The sequence below is a fragment of the Ciconia boyciana genome, chromosome 5 (genome assembly GCF_034638445.1).
Source record: "Ciconia boyciana chromosome 5, ASM3463844v1, whole genome shotgun sequence".
NCBI lineage: Eukaryota > Metazoa > Chordata > Aves > Ciconiiformes > Ciconiidae > Ciconia > Ciconia boyciana.
In genome coordinates this window covers 6546000-6568213 of record NC_132938.1, presented here as the reverse complement: position 1 = coordinate 6568213, position 22214 = coordinate 6546000, and the positions used below count along the sequence as shown (strand labels likewise).

General features: G+C 44.4%; 2 protein-coding genes across 2 annotated transcripts in view; one reads left to right on the top strand and one right to left on the bottom strand.

The window, feature by feature from the left end:
- Positions 1–497: 497 nt before the first annotated feature.
- On the top strand, positions 498–16434 carry LOC140652486 (histamine H2 receptor-like). The gene is made up of 4 exons (XM_072863351.1): positions 498–613; positions 731–1019; positions 14413–14589; positions 15697–16434. Exons 1-4 carry the CDS (start codon positions 595–597, stop codon positions 16370–16372), a joined length of 1161 nt encoding a protein of 386 aa, XP_072719452.1. The 5' UTR covers positions 498–594; the 3' UTR covers positions 16373–16434.
- A 3648-nt stretch (positions 16435–20082) lies between these two features.
- EIF2AK3 (eukaryotic translation initiation factor 2 alpha kinase 3) overlaps positions 20083–22214 on the bottom strand; it is a 45790-nt gene continuing 43658 nt past the window's right edge. The window contains exon 17 of the mRNA XM_072862271.1: positions 20083–21232. Coding sequence (XP_072718372.1) covers positions 21056–21232 — 177 coding nt within the window. The 3' untranslated portion in view covers positions 20083–21055. The remainder of the gene's footprint in view (positions 21233–22214) is intronic.

Genomic DNA, 22214 nt, shown 5'->3' with positions numbered 1-22214 from the left:
GGTCACTGCTGCACCTGAGACACCTCAGTTACTTGCTTACTTGCATTAAGCTCCCTGTGTGGTTTCTGGCAGCTCTGCATGGCCATTCAGGCTGTAGGATGGAGCTGCCCACCATGGCAGTAAAAAGCTCTTAACTTCAGAGCCTAAAAAAGTACCAGGACAACCTAGGGCAGAGCAGGTACTGAATAGTGGGGTTACAAAAGCAGCCAGCCTGGGCAAGCAGTCTCACCCAGACTGTGGGTGGCAAAGATGATAATGAGAATATAGAATCACAGAATTAGAATTCTATAGAATGTTTGGGTTGGAAGGGACTTTAAAGATCATCTAGTTGCAACCCCCATATTTTGTGGACACGGCATGCTGTTCAGTGGGATTTAGCAGAGCTGCTTTGATTTTGGATTTTGGTTTTACTTGTCCTCTTTCTGCCCTCAGTGCTTTTCTTTCTTTTTTTTTGTATCACGCTTCACCTGATGATGCATTTTCGTTCACAGGAGGGCTTTTAATTGCCATGAAGGACTTCAGCCAGTGCTGCATGTTTATCCTTACGCTCAGGATTTCAGACACTTGTAATGGACTGATAACCATGGGACAGTGATGGCACAGACGCAGCAGGGTGTGTGGATTTTTCTTGAAGTAAATGAAGCATAAATGTTATTTCTGTACTTCATTTCATAGACCTCCAAGTCATGTGTATTAAAGTCCTTCCCCCCCCGCCTTTCCTCTCTTTCAGATTTTAACAGTGGGAAGATGCTGATGGACAAAAATGAATCTTGGCTCTCTAATTTCTCCTCTGCTGCCTCCTCCTTTGTGAAAGGAGGTGGCAACTGGGCAGGGATCGGCATCCAGGAGGTGGTCATTGGGCTGATACTAACCCTCATTGACTTGATCACGCTCCTGGGAAATACGGTAGTCTTCATCTGCCCGGTGGTGGAAAAGAGGCTGCGCACCGTCACCTATATGTTTATCATGTCCTTAGCCATGGCAGATTTCCTTGTAGCTTGTCTGGTCATGCCTTTTAGGTAAGAAGTGCTTGTAAGGTAAGATCAGAAGGCGGTGTGTGTGTGCAACGTCATTTCTCCTAGCTCAATGGCTGCTGTTTAAGCAGGGCTGGCTAGAAGTTCATGTGCTGTGCTTAGGGCTGGGCTCTCCAAAGAGCTTAACTGTGGGTCAGTGATTGCATGTGCTCCTGTGCCTGCATTGACCTGCTAGTGTTTCAAAGGTAGAGAAAATCACAGAGTATATTTTCACCTCATTTTTTTCAGTCAGAAATGACTATTGAAATCAGTGGAGTTAAATTCTGTGCTTTTGATTTTACACTTCTTTAACCTTATCTTTTATTTTCTGGTAGTGGGAGGGAGAAGTAAAAACGGTTCTTACTAGTGTAAGAAAACAGATTATTTCATATTACTGAACTTGAAAGGCTATTGCAGAGATGTTATTCTTCATATTCTTGGTGAAACACAGGAGTTTGATTATTCCTTCTGGTTCAGACAATGTACCAGTGGAATTCATGGGGAAAGCTGGCGAAATAAATCTTTTGCCTGCATAAACAGACTGGAAGATTTGCAGTCTGCAGTGAGATAACAAATGGGATTCGCTGCACTTGGGGAAATTGTTTTGCCCCTATTGCCTGACTGTATTGCACATTGATAACTGGCAGTGTTGACATGGGGACAAGGCCATCTCCCCTCTCTCTGTGTGAATGTAAGGATTCTATTTTAGTACAAGTAAGGTAATTTAGGCTCCCCCTATATTTAATGGAGGAAGAGGGCACTTCAGAGGGGAGTTGTCCCTGGTTGAGGTTTATATTTACAGGAGCTTCACTACCTGGCTAAAACATAGTAAAACAAATCCAGAAACCAGTTTACTTGTAGGCTCTGGCTGTCTTGTTCTGCAAAATAGCCATAGGTTTGTGTAAAGCAGGGGGCTGCTTGGTGCTATTGCCCTATTTGGGTGTTCTTGGAGCAATATGAAGAAGCTGAACTCTTTTCACGTTCTGTGCTTCAGTTCTCACAGGGCTGCCTACGCTTTTAAATTTGGCACCAAAAGATATTTTCCCAACAAGCAATTACAAACTGAGTTTATAGTGTCAGGTGAAAAAAAAGCAGTTAATGGTGCCCTTTAAAAAATATTACTGCCAATTCTAAGCTTGGTGAATTTTTAAGTTCAGGTTCTGAAATCATCCATCTGTATTCACCTCTCTCCCCTCCACCTGCTGCTACAAATATCTGCCTTGTGGGCTTGGATTGCAGCTGAGTTGTACGATGATCTAACCTCTCCTACCCTATTACAGTTGGTGGCAATGAGGGTAGTGACTTAACCAAGACATTTGTATTGATGAAAGTGGGAGTTTTGCTCTATGTTGGAAAGAGGGGATTGTGGAAGCAGCTCTTTGCCAGACAGGGGTGGGAAGGGTCTCCAGGTTGGCTGATCTTGTTCCCTGAGGATCGCCAGCAGCTCTGAGTGGGTGTGTGGGTGAGGACCTGGCTGACATGGCTGCAGCAGTCTGGCTATCCACTTCCTTCCCCATTTCCAGCTACCAGGCTAAACTGGGCTGGAGATGGGCTGCAACTGGGAATGGTGGAGTCCGCAGGGCCTGAGCTGGGCTTGCCTGCAAAACAACCTGGTTCCCCCTGCCCTGCCCAGAGGGGATGCAGAAACAATCCACGTGCTCCTGTTGACAGTAGCACATGCTATTTTTTTTTCCCAAGAGAAGCTCTGATGTTTCCCACTGCATATAAAATGCAGCAGACCATTTCAGCCTCCTAGAAAGAGAAAAACAGTGTGTCAGACACCAAAGATTAGCTAAAGCAACAATCTTTCTGCTACCTGGCATTTCCCTGGGCTATTTTTCTTCTCCTTTCCATGTTCTCGTTAAGCCCAGAAATGAGGGGTCATCCCCATCCAGCCCAGGTGTCTCAAGGGCTCCTCTCTGGGACTGCACAGCATCACCTGCTCTTCCACCCAGTCCATCCATCCCTCCAGGAGACCACCGTCTCCGTTACCCCATCTTACCCAGGAACAGCAGCACCCCCTTTGCTCAAAGAAGACAAAACCTGAACAACTCCTGCTTTGGAGTGAGTTCTAGCTGATAATTGCTATCACTGCTTCCTCTCCGAATTTGCCTGTTGTCCACCTGATGACTCCTTTGGCGTCTCCACGTTCAGCTCATGCTTGGGAATATCTGTCCTCAATTTCTTCTTTTTCTTCTAAATGGAGTTTGGGCATTTCCAGTTACCCAGCATCCTTGTTACTTCTGCTTCCCACCTACTGATGTGGTATTTGCAATCTGAGTGATGGGAGGGAGTGGTAGCAAAGAGCAAAGACAAGTAGGTGTCTCAGCAACTGTAATTTCCCCCTGTAAGACTGATAGCATCCGCTATAACTGGAGTAGAGACCTCTTCCTTGGCAAGGAGAAAGAGGGAATTTGGCGCTAAGTTTTGGTCAGTTAAGAATGCAAAGGTGTCACGAATGAGTGATTTAGATCACTTAAAAAATCACCATCAAAGGTATTAGCAAAAGTGGTTTTAATATGACGTTGTAAAAGTGCGATTTAACAAAGTCCGATGGCAAGGTTCACTCTATTAATTACTGCATGGAAGAAACACACAAAGGAAAATTGGGTTACGCTCGACTTAGAATGATTCACAGAGAGATCGGGGATACAAAAAGATATGGAGGACCCTCCCGTTGAGTCACGAGGCTCAGAGTAGACCCCCTTGCTTTCTAAACTCCCGATGGAGCTTAGGTGCAGCTAGGTCCAATCTTAGTCTCAGACTTGGACAACGGTTTATGTCTAAGGGATTAGAGATGCAAAATTTATCAATTCATCAATGCAATCAAAGTTGCCAAGACAAAATCCAAGTTACCCTACTACAAGGCTATGGGCAATATCGGTCGCTTAGCAAGGATCTGCCGTTGGTAAAAGGTCTCTCTGCCTCGAGGAGCAACCTGGAGAGGTGTCCCAGCTCAAGGGGACATCACCGCCATGCAGCCACGCTGCCAAGCAGGGAGAGCTCAAAGAAGGCTCACTGAGGCTGTCATAGTTATGGGATAAAGCGGTTGGCTCGTAGCTGAATTACATGCGATAGGAAAGGTATGCATGAAGCTCCTTGTACCCACAACGTTCTTTGTTCCTTGATAAATGAGTCTTGGAAAAGCCACCCGCTATTCATGTGTCAATCGCATGATCGGTGTTCCAAGCTCATATGCATCGATGCTCTCCGTGCCACTCGGCTCCTTTGTGGTTCTCAGAGAACAGATCGGAACCAGAGGAGTTCTTGGCCCGGCCATGGCTCAGGCCTTTACCTCCTTTGGAGCCTGTACCAAACTGCTGCTAGTTTGGTTAAGAGGTCGAGTGCATCCATCACACTCCACCCCGTGACTGCAGTCAATCCACTTTATCAACTCATAGAGTGGTAGTACAGTTACCTCTTGCCTCTATGTCATAAATATGTGGTGTATTGTAGATCACTGGTAAGAGTCCAATTATTTGGTAAGCTGTTTAGTTTAAGTGTCCTAATTAATGTTAGTTATATACCATTTTACATACAACAGTTGATAGTATGCATTTTACATGCTGGATTGATGTAATTTGTTTCATTTTTTGCCAAACTTTGATATACAGAATGATTATAAGCAATGAACATAATAAGGTTGAAACTAACAAAACTACAATTGGATGCAGCATTAAATTCAAAGTTTCAGTTGCTGTTGGGGACCATCCAAAAAGAGTTTCCCACCAGTGATGTTCTCCATCTTTCTTCACTCTTTCTAGGATATGGTGTATCTCCTCTGCATGATGGTGGATGGTAATCAGGGTTCTCTGTCCATTGTTTTGAATTCGATTTAGCAATTGGTTCAGGTCATCATGTTGCAACAGTTTTCTCACCAATGTGAGATTCATTCCAATAGGGGTAGGCAATAAATCTTGATACAATGTATAGTTAGATTGTAGCAATTGGTGCATTGTGACAGGAGCTGAATAGATAAAGTCGCATCCCATAATTTTGGTAAAATTACAAATACAGATATTTGAGTGATTATATGTCTCTACAGTGGTGTTGTCTATAAATACAGAATCACAAAGGGTTCTCATACAAACACGTCCATTTCCAACATATATAAGTACAGTTTCAGGGGTTTCATCAGGATGTATTTCAAAATTACAAACATGCTGTTCTGTGTCAGGACAAATGTCTTGGGCCTTAATGGTATTACTTTCACAAATAAATCACTGTTGTTCCCATACACCACATGTATCAACGTCAATAGTTTGACACTTGTTCCCATTTTGTTGGCCCATACTCTGTGTTCTAATGGACAGAGGACAGTTCCATTGTGATTTAATCCCAGTGCAATGGTTGGGTATATGGTGTATACCGAAGCATTGCATATTGTTAGAACAAAAGCTGTGGCTTTACTATCAGTGGGGTCATAGGTAAAAGTGACTAGATGCCACCAGGATTGGAATTCCCTTTCAAATTCAGTTGCATTATCCCAGATTACTTTTCGAATGTCAGTGGGTAAGGTGCCCTCTTCACCTTCTCTTACAATCGCTGCCACAGTAGGTTGTACCCATAATTGATCTTGAATACAACTAAGAGCGAGAGAGACATTAATCTGGGTTGCATCTAGTGCATTCACAATTAGTTGGTGGTCCTTTTCATTAATTCTTTCCCACTGAGGTAATACATCAGATAAGAGCCATTGGTTAGTTCCTAGTATTACATTGCGTCCCTTCAGAGCGTTCCATCTGCATGGCATTTTAACATCATAATCTTCCTTTACTATGTCATGTATTGAGCAATGACTTAACGTTACAGCAGTTTGTATACGGTATGTAAGAGTTATTGTGAATAATCATAACAGATATATATCCCTCATTAACAGGTAGTCGTGTTTTACAAGGCACGTTTATATTGCTGTCTGTTAGTGACAAGATGGGTGGCTTATCTCTATTGACACAATTGTGGCTGATTTCTTCATTGACAGTTAAGTTGAGACAGGTGGGCGTTCGTGGGGAAGCAAGTATTACTGAAATCTTCATCGTAGGACGATGTATCTTATTTTCACTTGGAGGAGGCTGCAAGATAAAAGGGTAAAACAAACTGGTCTTGGTGGGGTTTTCCGGACAGGTTACCCCAATAGAAAGAAGGAAAAATCCATTGTGCACTAATTCTGTGTTTTGCATCACTGCTGTCAGTAGCTTTGCATCACTGCTGTCAGTAGCAAGTGGGCCATGAGGTTTAGTTAGAGTCATAGGTACAGGTCCTTTGTGGTAAATTTACCACGACAGGTTGTCCTGGCTGTAAAGCTATTGGATATTTTCTTTCATCAGGAGGTGGAGCATCAGGTCCAGTTTTTGTAAAGAATGCTCGGCTTCCAGGGCTCCCAGTGGGCCCATACCGATTATTCAATTGATGAAGTACTTTGGAAAGTAGAGTATCCCACTGGACCTTGTGTGGCGTAAGGCTCCTTTTCAATAAGCCATTAGCTCTTTCTACCATCCCATTTGATTGAGGATAGTAGGGGGTATGGAATACCCACTGAATTTCTCCCTGTTTTGCCTATGCTTGCAATTCCTTGTTGGAAAAATGTGAGCCATTGTCGCTTTGGATGACAACGGCGGTTGGCAGGCCTGAAAACCAAGAGGATAATCCCCCAATGGTGCTCTGACATTAGCCTTTCAACATTTAGTTGCCGTAATTAGGCCTGAGATGACCTCTACTCCTGTGAGGATGTGCCGATATCCCGAGGAAGGTTTAAAGGGTCCAATGTAATCAATTTGCCATGTGACCATAGGGTTTTTCCCTCATTAATGTGTAGGGGTGGTGTTTTAGCAGGGTGATCTGTTTGCAACTTCAGTTTACATTGGGGATATTCTATAAGGATGGTTCCACGTGTTTCCTGTTTAGAGGCCAACCTCAGCTTTGGGCTGCAAAATAAAGTGTTCTCAGCCTGTGTTGCCTAATTTTTGATGTAACCATTCCCCCCGTCGGTACCATTTGGGATTTGGCGTATCTCCTGGTTTTATTCCCCTAATTCTGGCTAATTCATCTACTTGTTGGTTCCATTTTGTGGCTGGTTGGTCATTGTTTACACGGGCTTTTACCCATCCTAGTTTAAATGGTGCTTGTCTAACTGTATTTAATAGTAATTGCCAGTCTTCAGTTCTCCATATTGAGGTTCTATTTACTTCCCAGTTTAGGGCTTCCCACTGATAAAGCCATTGTGGCACCTGCCCACACAGCATAGGAATCGACATAGATAACTTTTGCTCTGTTTTGTGCTGCTAGAACAACTGCCCTTAATTCTCCTACTTGTGCACTACCTTCATCTTCTTCTATTACTTGTTTGCCAGTGGTAATTATGAATGCGGTGGCTTTATGCCGCCATTTGCTGTTTACCCTCTGTGCCGAGGCATTGGTAAACCAAATGCCTTCGGTCGGTGTTTTCTCAGTGAGGGGAGCTGCATTTAGAACCAGTGAAGGTTTAAATGGCTGTTTTAGTGCTAGTGGGTCGGTGTTTATAGGCATTTGTAATTTGAAAATTTTTGTATGTCCTTCAGTCAATTGCATTTCATCTGTTACTCCCATCAGGTAGGCACACCATTTTCTGGTGGTGGGTTTCTGTGCAATTCCTTCTGGAGGAGCAGTTCCTTTTAGGACTATTTCTTTAGCAAATTATTAGCAAATCAAATGGCTCTCTCCTCTGAACAGGTTGTCCCTCGTGTATTTTCTCAACTTGTTTAACTGCTCGGACCAAAGACAGAAGTCCCTTTTCCCATTTGGAATATCTCTGTTCTGTCTCTTTAAATGCAGTCGAGCTAAGCATTAAAGGTCTTTTTGGTCCACTTGGCCTGGTCTGGAATAGATTGCAATAAGTACTGTGTTCTGCAAAACCCCATTCTGCTATAATAGGGTCGTGGGGGTGTACTGGCCCCAGTGACTGATATGTCTTTAATTTCTCTATTAGTTTTGATTGCCTCTTCATATTCTGGGTTCAATTTCCACGGTTTTGCCTTTCATAACAGTGAATACAGTGGGTGAGCAATGATAGAAAATCCAGGTACATGTTTTCTCCAGTACCCTAAAGTACCCATACGTTGTAATTCTTTCCTAGATTGGGGCATCTGTAACTGTTCTATTTTTACTTAGGGTGTCCGGTGGGATTGCTGCACTACCTGCAATCCACCAAGTACCTAAAAATTGTACTTCTCTATTTAGTGCCTGACATTTTTTGGGTGGAATTTCAACATCTGCTTTATGTAGCGTTCGCCACGCTGCTGCCGCCACTTCCCCCACCTTTTCAGGGGAGGTCCCTCCGATGAGGATATCATCTATATATTGGTATAGTTTCACACCTTGAGGGAGTGAGACTGTTTGTAAGAGTTCAGCAAGCGCAGCATGAGCAATTGTGGGTGAATGTTTATATCCCTGTGGGAGTCTGTTAAAAGTGTAATGTATGCCTTCCCAAGTAAAAGCAAATTTCTCTTTATCTTCCTCCTGCAAGGGGACCATAAAGAACATATCTTTCTCATCTAGCACTGCCATCCATGGGTGTGCGGCCGCTTGTAGCATGGCTGTTAAAGTTGCAATGTTAGGTACTGCAGCCATTAGCGGAGCTGTGTTGGCATTTAGGCGCCAATAAGCAATTGTCAGATGCCATCTCCCATTTGGCTTTCGGACTGGCCAGACTGGTGAATTGTACAGGGAGTGGGTTCTGGAAATAATGTGCTGTTTTTCTAAGTCTGCTATTACTTCAGAAATTCCGTTTCGTGCCGCAGCAGAAATCGGGTATTGCGGTACATTAGTAGCTTTTGAATCAGGGAGTGCAGGGGCTGTGCGGAGTACATGCACTGTAGCCTCCCGATTTTTATCAGGGTTAGGGTTGATATTTGAACTGAAGGACCGCACACTGCCGTCCGGCAGGCGCCAGGTTTGGCCGTTCAAAACGTCAAAACCCAAAATATTTTCATTGTGATCTTTGATTGCAAAGCGAGTAGACAGCATGCGCTTCTTGCCCAGGAGCCATAAATTAACTTTCACAGTTTGGAAAATAGCACTTGCTCCATTTACTCTGGTAATTTTAACTCTTTGCCATCCAGGTCATACACCCAGCATCTCGGCATCCTGTTGTGTTAATATTGATATTTGTGCTCCCGTATCTGTTAGGAATTTTACCAATTGTCATCGGGGCCCAACTGGAATCAAAATATATGGGCCATTATTATTTATCCATTGATAGGATTCCACTTGCTGGACAGGCAGGCCCAGTTGCCGTCCTGGCATTACTCGATTTTTGGCCTCATGCTTTGCAATTCATCCCTAAGGGGGAGGAAAGTGATATCGCTCTTTCCTGGAGCGGGCCATCGTGCCAGAGTATATGGAGTACGCTCTCTCCTTTCACCATCGTGGCGTTTCTGGAACGCTTGAATTAGACTTAAGATAATGCCCGTAGGCTGCCTCTGAATCACAGCTCTGGGAATGCCTAGTGCCAATGCTCCACAGTTCATTTCTCCACTCCTGAGATTCTGCTCAAGGGTTTTTAGGTGAAGCTCAAGGGTCTTTAGATGTATTTTCCCTTGGTCTAGTTCCTGTTCTCTGTGGGGGTACTTTTATTGGTCGCACTCGGTTTTCTCCTGTTCAGGGCCTTGGGTCTGATTTTTTGGCCAATGGATTGTCCCACCCCATTTCATGGGCATGGTTTACAAAGTCGTGCATTAATTCTGCCCAGGTAGGGAGCTGGTTGTGGGGGTCATTATCACCTAATTCCTCATGGTGTTCTGTGTCTCTTTTAATTTCATCTCGTTTTGCAATTAAATAGGGTTTACGAATTGCTGGGGCTCCTCTAAGTAATGGTTTAAGCATTGCATAATCAATTGTGGCAGATATTGGGATATTACTGGATTCTCGTTTATGCATGGCTTCTATGCAGGCAGCTTTTGTGATAGCTGTAGAGAGCTCGTTAAGAGATCTTATGGGCATTATGGAGGGTTCACCTTGTTCCATAGCATCTGTTCCCCCAGCCCAGTAAGGTACACTGCTGGTGATAGAATGGGATCCATTTGCTGGGTTGGGTCCTAAATTTAAGAGAACTCCCGGATCCCATAAGCCATTTGCTTCATCTCCACTCAGCAGTATTTGGTCACTGCCACTTAGGTAGACTCACCACAAATACTCTCTTTCAGTTTCACGTGGCATTCTGCTGTATTTTCCTTGTAAATTTGCCAATTGTAACAGATCCCAGGGAGTGATTCGCACAGTATATCGCTGAGCACCACGCCGAGGTCCTTCAGACTGTTCTGTTTCAATGATGGGTCTGGCTTCATAGTCAGGGGGATTTGAGGGAAACAAAGAATCATCCTCCCCTGCTTCGCTATCATTGGCGTCACCCTGTATGTTCCCATCCCATTCTTCGGGGGATGCAATTAATTTTCTAATTTGTACAGTGTCAGGGGGATGGGGAGCCTACATAAGCATCATTTTGACCTTTTCTTCCAACTTGTGTTTTTTCTCCTTTTCTTCCTGTAACTGTTTCTGCAGCTGTTCAATTTTCAAAGAGTATTAATTCAGCTGCCTTTCTGCCTTCTATTTCTTCTTTTAGGTCCTGCTCCCTTATATTGTTATTCTTCCTATCCTGATAAGCAGCTTTTAAACAGGTACCTAGCATTTTGCATATAATTCCTTTTCCTTTTCTGTCCTTTATACGCCTTCTGGCCACCTTTAGCTGTTCTTTCAGTTCCCCAATCATGCCAATTATCACAAGACCATTCTTTTGAGAATCTGGGACTCGGACTTATTCCATACTTCCATAAGTAATCAGTGATACTACTTGCCATCCTGCCACCTATGCCAATTTGTCATAAATGAGTGATTTAGATCACTTAAAAAATCACCATCAAAGGTATTAGCAAAAGTGGTTTTAATATGACGTTGTAAAAGTGCGATTTAACAAAGTCCGATGGCAAGGTTCACTCTATTAATTACTGCATGGAAGAAACACACAAAGGAAAATTGGGTTACGCTCGACTTAGAATGATTCACAGAGAGATCGGGGATACAAAAAGATATGGAGGACCCTCCCGTTGAGTCACGAGGCTCAGAGTAGACCCCCTTGCTTTCTAAACTCCCGATGGAGCTTAGGTGCAGCTAGGTCCAATCTTAGTCTCAGACTTGGACAACGGTTTATGTCTAAGGGATTAGAGATGCAAAATTTATCAATTCATCAATGCAATCAAAGTTGCCAAGACAAAATCCAAGTTACCGTACTACAAGGCTATGGGCAATATCGGTCGCTTAGCAAGGATCTGCCGTTGGTAAAAGGTCTCTCTGCCTCGAGGAGCAACCTGGAGAGGTGTCCCAGCTCAAGGGGACATCACCGCCATGCAGCCACGCTGCCGAGCAGGGAGAGCTCAAAGAAGGCTCACTGAGGCTGTCATAGTTATGGGATAAAGCGGTTGGCTCGTAGCCGAATTACATGCGATAGGAAAGGTATGCATGAGGCTCCTTGTACCCACAACTTCCTTTGTTCCTTGATAAATGAGTCTTGGAAAAGCCACCCGCTATTCATGTGTCAATCGCATGATCGGTGTTCCAAGCTCATATGCATCGATGCTCTCCGTGCCACTCGGCTCCTTTGTGGTTCTCAGAGAACAGATCGGAACCAGAGGAGTTCTTGGCCCGGCCATGGCTCAGGCCTTTACCTCCTTTGGAGCCTGTACCAAACTGCTGCTAATCGCAAGTGCATCTGTCACAAAAGAGGAAGGAAATTGGACATTTCCTACTTCTAGGCTCCCAGGAAGGCATGGAAAAAATGAGAAGCAGCAGCTGAAAATATGTTTCATTGGGAAATCTGTCTGTGCCTTCTCACGCCCAACAAGAAAGGAGAAGAAGGGCACAACAGGGATGAGGAGGGGACCACAGCTGTGAAGAGTATGAGGGGAGGAGAAAGATCATAGAATCATAGAACAGTTTGGGTTGGAAGGGACCTTTAAAGGTCTTCTAGTCCAACCCCTCTGCAATGAGCAGGGACATCTTCAGCTAGGTCAGGTTGCTCAGGGCCCCATCCAGCCTGACCTTGAACGTTTCCAGGGATGGGGCATCTACCACCTCTCTGGGCAACCTGTTCTAGTGTTTCACCAGCTTCATTGTGAAAAATTTCTTCCTTCTATCTAGTCTGAATCTACGCTCTTTCAGTTTAAAACCATTACCCTTTGTCCTATCAAAGGATTGTAGAGGGGGGTAAAGGATGGCATTACAAGGGGGGAAGGATTTCCCTGAAAACCAATGGCTTTGCTATGCAGCCAGAGGGAAAACAGCCCACCTCGGAGACTGATGTCTCATTTAACAGAAAAAAATTACGAAGGGGAACAAAGAGCAGAACACAATTAATGCTTTGTACCCCTCCTGAATGCTCCAGCATCGCCTGGTGTGAAGCCTTTCCAGGTCTTGGTGGGCCACATGGTGAGGAACGGACCCTGCCATCTCCACTGGGAGTTGTTCAGCCCTGCTGATGGGGTGGCTCTTGGTCCACATCTTCCCCACCGTCTCAGCTTCACATCTACATTGCTCTTTTGAATTGCACTTTGCTCCTCAGTTGGCATGTTAGCACATGCAAAAGAGAAGGAAAAGAAATGATCTCAGGCACCAGTTTGGCTCAGGAATAAGAGGTTTTGTGATAGAAAGGAAAACCAAGCTTGTTGCCTGGTGCCTTAATTTCATAGGAGTAAGACTTCTGCTTTGTTCCTGGTTTGGCTTGTTTGCAGGAGCGGTTCAGCTGTGCTTAGCTTATCGTCGGGGTACTCCAGCCAGCCCGGTCGTTTGCAGGCTGAATATTTCCAGCTACTCTTTTCTTTTGCAAGCATAAGTGAAATACGGAGGTGACTTCACTTCTGCTCATACTGTGCATTTCTTTGGGCTTTTATTATTCCTTTTTAATTAGCATCATTTCCAGGCTGCAGAGACTTTATGCATCAGAGAAGAGGGAACAGGTATCCGCTACCCTGTGCTGTGAGAACATCTGCTAGGTCAGGAGCATCCCACCAGATGCTGATGGGAGCTAGGTACCTGCTCAGCTGGGATCTGTGTGCAGGGATGTTCATGACAGCAGCATGGTCCACTTCTGGATGGCCACTCACACCACAGGCTTTGAGGGCTTCTCAGGAGTGGCACCAAGACACCCAAGTCCGTTACTGGACCTGTGCTTCAACTTCTGCATGTCTCATTTCCCCATCTAAAAAAGAGCCATGAAACCTTTCCATGCGTGCGCAGTGGGACCCTCCACGCTGCCATGTGGAGGCCACCACAGTGTAGAGACAGGTTCTGCTGTAGATTAATGTTTGCTTGAATTTTTGCGTAACATCCTGCGTAACAAAAAGCTGACGAGGGCTGGGGCCCTTCAGCTAGCAATATACCCACTTACATTAGTTGTGCTCTAAAAGAACCTTCATAAAGTAATTTTAATGAGTTGTTGCTAATTAGATGGAGAGCAGGGGTTGGTTTCTAACTCCTCTGACATCAAGTTGACTCTTTCTGCCCTTGCTGGACGGCAGAGCCCACCTGAGTGCACTGCAGCACAACAGCCCTACTTTCACTGTATTTGACCAGCAAGCTGTGAAGTTACAGGATAATTAAAGCTTTGCAGGACTAGGTAGTTACTCAGCCTTTCACATCAAATTCACACACAATGGTTATGTCAGCAGCACCTCAGGAGTTGCAGAAAGCTGGTGAAAGAAAGGGGAAGTGAATGGCATCTAATTGAATGCTATAGAAACATGCATTAGCCTTCCTACAGCTGCCATATGTTCCTTCCTTCACTGCTCACTTCTCACAGGCCCCTCCTGACTTTGTTAGAAATAATTTTGGCATCATGTCTGCTTTTCTCCAGTGTGTTTACCTCGCTGAGGCATTTGTGAGCTATATAACATACAAGCTGCATAGGCTTCCTCCTAGGATTTCTTTTTTGTAACCAAGAGTTGAAATCTTCTAGTTTTGAACATGAGACCAGATGAAAAGTGAGTTTCTTGGAGGAGGGATCATCTTCCATGCCCCAGGAACTGGGCAGAGATCATAAAAGTCTATGCTGCAGAGGGCACTGGAAAAAGCTGTGATAAACAAAGCTGTGCAGATGTAAATTTGGGGAGCTCTGGGGGGCAAAGGACCTCTTTCAAGGCACCTTCTTATAACAGAGTGCAGGCAAGAAGCATAGGTTTGGTCTTCTTCAGTCACGCCCCACATGTGGGTTATTGCCTTGGGTTGCACTTTGAGGATGAATCCCTGCTGTGTGACTGAGCTGCACACCCCTCTTTAGTACCTCTGTGTTAAAATGTGATGTTACTTCAGTGGAGTCTTGAAGAAATGCATGAAATCAGTCCTTCTAGCTTTGATTTCTACCCGTTTTCTCTGGCAGTATCATTTACGAGGTGACGGGGATGTGGTTGTTCGGGAAGCTGTTCTGCAAAGTCTGGATCTCCTTTGATGTCATGTTCTGCACTGCGTCCATCGTCACGTTGTGCTTCATTAGCCTGGACAGATACTGCTCCGTGGTGACCCCGTACCACTATTCAAGAAGGATGTCCCGTGGCAGGTGAGTGGAGTTGCTCCTCACTTTGGGTCCCTCCAAATTTTTACTTGGCCATGGCCTATATTGACTAGGGACCAAATGAGCTATTGGCAGTTGCTGCCCAAAAGCAGAGCGATGTGGCAAAAGGATCTTTGCACCATTTAAAACTTTGCAGAAAATTTTGAATGTGGTGCAGGAGAAAAGGAGAACAGCTGAGCTGGTTTGATGGTGCTCCTGGGAAAGCACTTTTTGAGTTAAGGATGGGTTGCAAAATGGGGTAGAAACCAGTGGTGTGGGCTGACTTGTACCTACAACTTCTGCCCTTTGCAGGCATTTCGTGGGGATTTCCCCAAGGACTAGGGGAAATGACACCCAGAAGAATGTATGTAGCAGTAGCCTTCCCCCTCTTAAACTCACAGCGTTTTCTGACATGATATTCATGGGGGGCATGCGGAGAAAACAGGATGAGTTTCTAAGCTCCTGTCAAGGTTTCATGTGAAACATTGAAATGAGGACTACATGATGGGGAAAGTTGTCTGAGGGTGGGCAGAGAAGATGCTGCAGCTGCGGGGTGCTTTAAAAGGTGGGTTCAGGCTCTTTTGGGGATGTTTTTCCCACTGCAACTCTTGCTGTGTACGGTTTGTGGAGTGCAGGCAGCCGCCAAATGAGGAGGGAGCTGCACAGCATGCCATGATGGACACCAGATCCTCAGCACCGCACAGCAGAGCAAGTGCTGCAGCGGTACTGAGGATGTAGTGTCCATCAGCTCCACCCCTATTGCTCCTCAGAGGATAAGACAATGGCCAGATATTAGAGCTGAAACCAAACAGAAAAATCTACATGCTGTTGTTTTAAATATTAACAAAAATCCTCTGTAAAACCTTTCCTCCTCTTTCTTCAGCCAGCTCTGAGCATCCCTAACACTGACCCTAATTCTGTAAGCCACAGACCCAATTACCCAATCGTTAAGACATATTCACGTATGGACTTCTTGTACCCCAGCTTTTTCCCTTCTCCAAGCCCCATGGGACTGCTGAGCAGTGATATCCCACACGGGTTACCATGGGGATTGAATCGTACTGGATGTTCTCAACTCAGAATAACTCCCTCCCCATCTCTTTCCTTTTGCAGATGCATCGCGATGACTTGCATGGTCTGGGTATACTCCTCCCTCATTTCCTTCCTTCCCGTCATGCAAGGCTGGAACGAGATCCCCGGGGTGGACTTCGATGCAGGCAGAGAATGCATCTTTGTCACCAACTGGATTTTTGCCATCGTGGCTTCTGCGCTGGCATTTTTCATTCCCTTCATGGTCATGTGCAGCATGTATTTCTTCATCTACCGAGCTTCACGGCTCAAGGCCACTCGTATTATGTCTCAGACCCTGGAGATTCACTACCACCCCAACAGCAAGCGGCAGAACCATCTGCAGCTGGAGAACAAGGCCACGCGGACCATTAGCATTATCATTTCAGTTTTTGTGCTGTGCTGGCTGCCGTACTTTGTCCTGAACGTCTGGCTCGCTGCCAGAGGCACCGACTCCACCAGCACGGTCTTGGTTGACACCTTCAAGATCATCACTTGGCTAGGGTATTGCAACTCCACCATCAACCCCATGCTCTACGCTTTCCTGAACCGGGACTTCCAACGGGCCCTGAAGAAGCTGCTCATTTGCAGGCACAGGTCTCAGGTGGACATTGGAGAAGACATGGTTTCCATAGCCACGTTTTCCAAGACTGCTCCAGACCTAGAATATAGCATTACGGTGCCAGTGCCCAATGGTGCCCTGAAGGGCAAACCCAAGTAATAGGGATTCAGAATCAGTTGCTGGAGGTGGTGGTACAGAAGGTGCCAGAGCACATCCTACTGGAAAAGTAACGGGTGGGAAAATAGGGAAAGGAGAGGCTGGAATATTACAGCTGGGGACATACAACAAAGATGCATTTCTTCATCTTCCACAGTTTTACAAATGAGGAACTTTGATATTTTAGGAGCAATTTGTTATTTGTTAATGGAGCTAATTCCTTCCTGTGTAATTATTTTTTTAATGAGCATTTCCTAAGACAAATTCAGTCTTCATGATGGGGAAAAAAAATCAGTGTGATAACGTGAACTTGTCTTTGTGTACATCCTGGTGATCTACAACATAAGGTGGGACAGTATTTCTTTCTTATAAAGCCACGGTAGCTCTCATCTTGCAGCTTACATCACAAATTTGACCAATTTTAGTAGCTCCACATGTGTCAGTCTGTGTATGGGAGTTAGGAGGAATGTGGTCAAAGAGCAGAGGTCACTTTACAAAGGCACCACTCCGCAGTCTGGGCTGTTACTCAGGGTTCAACTCACTTGCTTCTGAAATATCAAGAGGTTCAGAGCTTTTAGTGGCTTTCTGGGAATTATCTGTGAGTTTCTTTATTAATTCTGGAAGGGAATATCCTATGTGGCAGACCCCAGGAGATGAGCAAGACTTGCTGTAACACTGAGAGCACTGAGTGCCCAGGGGGTTCAAAGGGAGCTACAGGTGACCAAGACCAGCCAAAGAAGGGATGTGAAGAGGAATTATTACTTACTTACTTACTTGTGTGTTTTGCACTGTGATGTCTATGCCTTGATGCTATGAGTGTAGCTATAGAGTATTGCTGGACCACACAGCCATAAAAAACCGGTGATAAATAGGAATGGTTATTTTTACCCCTCCCAAGTGCTTGTCTGGACTTCAAACAGCATCAAACAGCACGGGCTCCCTGCAGGAGGGCTGTGGAGTACCTTACTGAAGGATTACCCTGAAAAGGCAGGACTGCTCCCGAATGTCTCTGCAGCATCGTAACAGTGAGTAAAAGCAGGAGCTGTGCCCCCAGGACCACAGCTTTTCTGTAGCGGGGTCACGTGAGGGCTGGTGACTGCTCAGACAACAGCCATCACTTCCCCCAGCACGCTTCTGGTGGGGTCTCATGCTGGTTTACATAGGAGAGTCACTGCACTCAGAGCCTGCTCTTAGACTGATCTTCTGTGGACATGAAACACTTCAAGGATGGTTTCTGAAATAGCTTTTTCTGAGCGCTCAGTCACCTATGTGGGACAGGCAAGGCTTCTGCAGCCTGCAAAGCAGAGCAAACACAGCAGAAAGATACCCAGGCTAACATTTAATGCTAAAACTACCAGACTGAGGCACTCAGAGAGGTGAAGAATGTCACTTTGTTAATAAATAAAAAAAAGGGGGCATTAGTAAAAGCCCTCAGTCCTTCTGCTCTTCCAGCTCAAAGGTAGCAGAGGACTGTCCTCAGAGGTGTAGCAAAAAGCAAGTAGCTACTGCCTGGAGCAGCTCAGCTACTGAAGACACTGCTACAAGGGTAAAAAAAGTTCTCTCTCATGGGCCTGGTAGAAGAAACAGCCCTGACCTGGGGTTGCAACACTGGTACTCCCATCAAATGACTCTTCATGGAGTGGGTTAGATCTCCCAGCTCCAACGACTCCAATAACAACATGGAAGCGGTAAGGAGAATAACGACACAATCCTGCCCTTATTCTGGGGGAAGCATCTAAGTCCAGTGGGCACAAAGGTGGAGGGGGCAGGATTCTTGCTCCTGAGACCCAGTTCATTTTGATAAAACAGGACAAGGAACTGTGTTTCAGCCCCAAGAGCTATGGTGGGGAGGGAGCTGAGGGATAGGCAACATCCTCTGCAAGAACAGGCCAGGACCGCAGTGCTGCACAGTGCAGCAGAGCCCGAGACCAGAGCTCCCTTTTGCAGGGCTGTAAGCTGGCAGCTGTGCTATCCTCTGTGCAAAGGCGTCCCTTTGCAAAAAAAGGTGGCAGGAAGGTACACACGGATTTCCATGGCCACAGGAAGACCTCAGTTAGCTGGTTTCTAGATGTCCATAAACTGAAAGAAGGCAAATAAACTTGTCTATGAGCCATCAGATGTTCTGCCACCAGGGCCATCAAGTAAAGACTGGGATCTCACAAACAAGATGGAAAGCTGCTGCTGTCATCTGTACAGAACTGAGAAAAGCCTGACTTCATTGCTTTCCCTTAATGAGCGTAGAGCAAACGCACATTAGACCAAAGGCCTTCTGTCTTTCAGTCATGGTTGACCATTCAGTCCGAGCTGACTGAAGAACACCATCTGGCAGAAGGACAGGGATGGAACAGGAAAGTGTCATATAATTAAACCTGACTTAAAGAAGGAAAACAACATGGGAGGCGCACTCCTCGCAGTAGCCTGGTTTTGAAGAGCTGGTAAAATGATCCTGGAGCTGATAGGGGTGTTGAAGCCCAGGTGGGTTTCATAGCACAGGGAAGCATCCTCTTCCCCCACTGGTGGGGCAGAGCAAGTGGAGCTGGGAGGGGCAGGGAAATGAGGGCTTGCAGGCAAGACTCAAGTTCAGAGGAAAACCTCTCTGGTTAGGGAAGACTTTCTTAGTCAAACCCTGGAGCAAAAAGGAGCAAAAACAGGGACAACACACTCCAGCATCCAGTGCCAAGAAAAGCAAAGACTCACCGATACAGGCAGTTAAGAGCTGAGCAGGGCCGGGTGCTTTTGTGGCTGGGCATGCACCACAGAGGGTAGGATTTGTACATGCCTTCGAGGATACGTGTAACATCCCAGAGCACACAGACACACATAGCATGAAGCTGTATTTTGCTTTTGGTACTGAAATGCTGCAGGGCCCTTGGAATAGGCAGCTACTTACACCCAGCAGATATACAGCAAGTTAAAAACATCTTATTCTTAATTTCCTGTGCTCCATCAGTAATCACTGAACTGGCAGGGAAGCTAGAGAGGCTTCAAATGTGGCCATCTAACTGTGCCTTTATAGCTGATGCTAACAGGGAAATCCAAGGGAAGAGGACACACTTAACTGTCCTCTGTTTTAACCCAGCTAAACTCCGTAAAGTTCTGGTTTTGACCAAATATTCACTGCAGCATTCTGGCTTCAACTGGACAAGCCAGTATCTAGGAGAGTTATCCAAGAGCACAAGATGACAATCTTTGCAATCCACTTTTGCCTTATCCTAAGGCTGCAGAGTGTCAGCTGGTTTAATTGCTAGTCACAGTGTCACACCACAGTACAGTGATCTCCAGAAGGATTTGAATCCAGCATCTTCTTAAGGAACTAATTTCAGAGCCTACAACTTCAAAAAATTAAGCCTGTAAAACAGGAAAATGCATTTATACAAAAACAGTTGTAATAGCGTAGGAATTATCCCTTCTTCTTCCCTCTCTATTAACAGTGGAGAGATTGCTTCCATAATCCATGCAGTTTAGGAGAGCTCAGTTCTTCTTTCTTCAGATAGTATCTCACTTCCAAGCAGCATATTCGTGTTTGCATCATCACGTGCACCGTGGCAAATATGAGACAGGAAAGCAAAACAAGTTACAGAAACGCAGCGCTCATCCTCCTGTTCCAACTGCGCAAGGCTGCCATCTGCAGCATGCACTGATTCAGGTTTTGAACAGAAACAACTATTTTTTTTTAATAAATAAAAAAGTTTATTAAATCATTTAGACTTGAAAGAAGTCACAATAATTAATGCACTCAATTATAGCAAGTGCATTCTGTACACCACCAACCCAAATGGATTGATTCTGTATTTTATAAATAAAAAATAACATATTTACAATGAGAAATAAAAGCATGGCATTAGGCAGTTAAATTAGCAGATTACACAAATGCTACCAGTTGATTTTTTAAAAAGTACAAATCTACAAGATTACATACGACACGTATGACTTCATTAGGTTTAAATTTTCAGAATCACAACATTTTCGTACATAATTTTTACTATGGCTCTTCCAACCACTGCCTATAAAACCCCCTTTTTTAATAGCAAAAAGCTCCTTTTCTTTCTCTACAGGTTTATCTGTATAAAATGCATTCCCTAAGATCTACTATAGTGCAGAAGTATGAAATGATTTCCTCTAATGACTGGCTATGGAGAGTGACAGTATGTACAACTGTGGTACTTTTTTGCTTTAAAAATAGTGCAGATTCCCAGTTTACCCACCAGGGACAAAAATGGAGTCATAGTTCATTTCAAAATCATCTTCATTTCACCAAAGAGCAAGTGATCCAGATAGATACTCACTAGGCTTAGAGACTGTAATTTGCTCTATAAAAATACAGTATTTTAATTCTATTTACATGTTACAGATCTCTCACTTACCCAGCAAGCTGACATTTACAAGCTTCAAAAAAACCCAATAAACCCCCAAAAAACGATAATGGAGCACAACATTGGTAAGCACAGTAGCTGGACCCATCCGCCTAGGAGAGTTAAGGTAAGAAAAATGGAATGTGAAGTGTGGTTACTGGCTTTTGTTGGCTGTCAAAGTAAGCAAAAACCTGTCCAATACATCTTACACATTAAACGTGGCAAAAAAACTTTAAGTAAACTATTTCCACGATAGACATTCTGCATCATAGGATCCTTCTGCTGAACAATCCCTGTAAAACTTGCCGAGTGGAAGAAGTGATCCTGAGGATAATTATTTGCTTGGTTGTCTTGAATGCTTATTTCCTGATAAACTCATTGTCCGTGACCTCTGCCTAAGCACTGGTTTTGGTGGGAGTTCCAAGTCTTCAAATACAGGATTTTCTATGATTGCTGCAGCCTCTGGTCTTTCAGTGGGACTTGGAGAGAGCATGTCCTTCACCATGGTGTACTAAAAGAAAACATGACATGCTACATGAACCAAGTCATAAATGCTTTCTTATTTAATGTTCTGACTTCAATTATGGCTGTATGAACAAGCGGAAAATGTCCCCAATTGCTTTCTGATTAATTTGGGTATTAGTGCTTTGGCACAGTAGTTAGAAGTGCATTAAACATTTGAAAATGTATCACTGTGCATCTGTTAAACTGTCTTTACTGTCAAGGGCTACAATCAATTTGGCAAATCAAATCTGACCCAAGATTCAATAGCGTTATAAAACCTTTATATTATTTGCAATCAAAAGAATTTAAAAACATATGAAATATAATTTATGAATAATTTTTAGCTTCATGTTTAAGCCACCATGTTTTAAGCCACACAGTAATTTTTCACAGTGAATTAGAGGTTTTCCTTTAAATATACAGGTAGTTTGAATATTTGCTCAAATTTAATCAGAATTAGTGTCCTGCTCCAGCTGAGCACAGCATTACATTCCCCTGTGCAGCCTGCAGCTCCAAAGCAAGAAAGCCTAGTTTCATTTAGCTGCTAGTCTGAAGCTACCATGAAAACCTGAAAGCGTCTCAGCTTTTTATTGGAGAGGTTTTGTACACCACCTCCTCTTTATCTGCAACCGTATCACTTCAAAGATCTGACTAATAAGAACACAGCACAATTTGTTCATATGGCCTCCCACTTCAGAGATCCAGTTCCTAGAGCGAGATCCCATACAGCCATGGTGCTACCTATAGTCTCCCCTTTACCTGTCTAGAACTCTGCACTTTCTCTTTGTGCATATGGATTTGATGCAAGAAATCATGTCATGATGCATGTGAAATGAATGATATCAGGTGACAAAGGGAACCCAGGTAATATCATGTAGTTACTGGAGGTAAACTGTGTGACAAAAATATCAGTGTCCATGTTACTGTAATGTTACAGCTTTGAAATGTAGTAAAAGTACATGGATAGAGAAATGTGTCTTAACATGAAA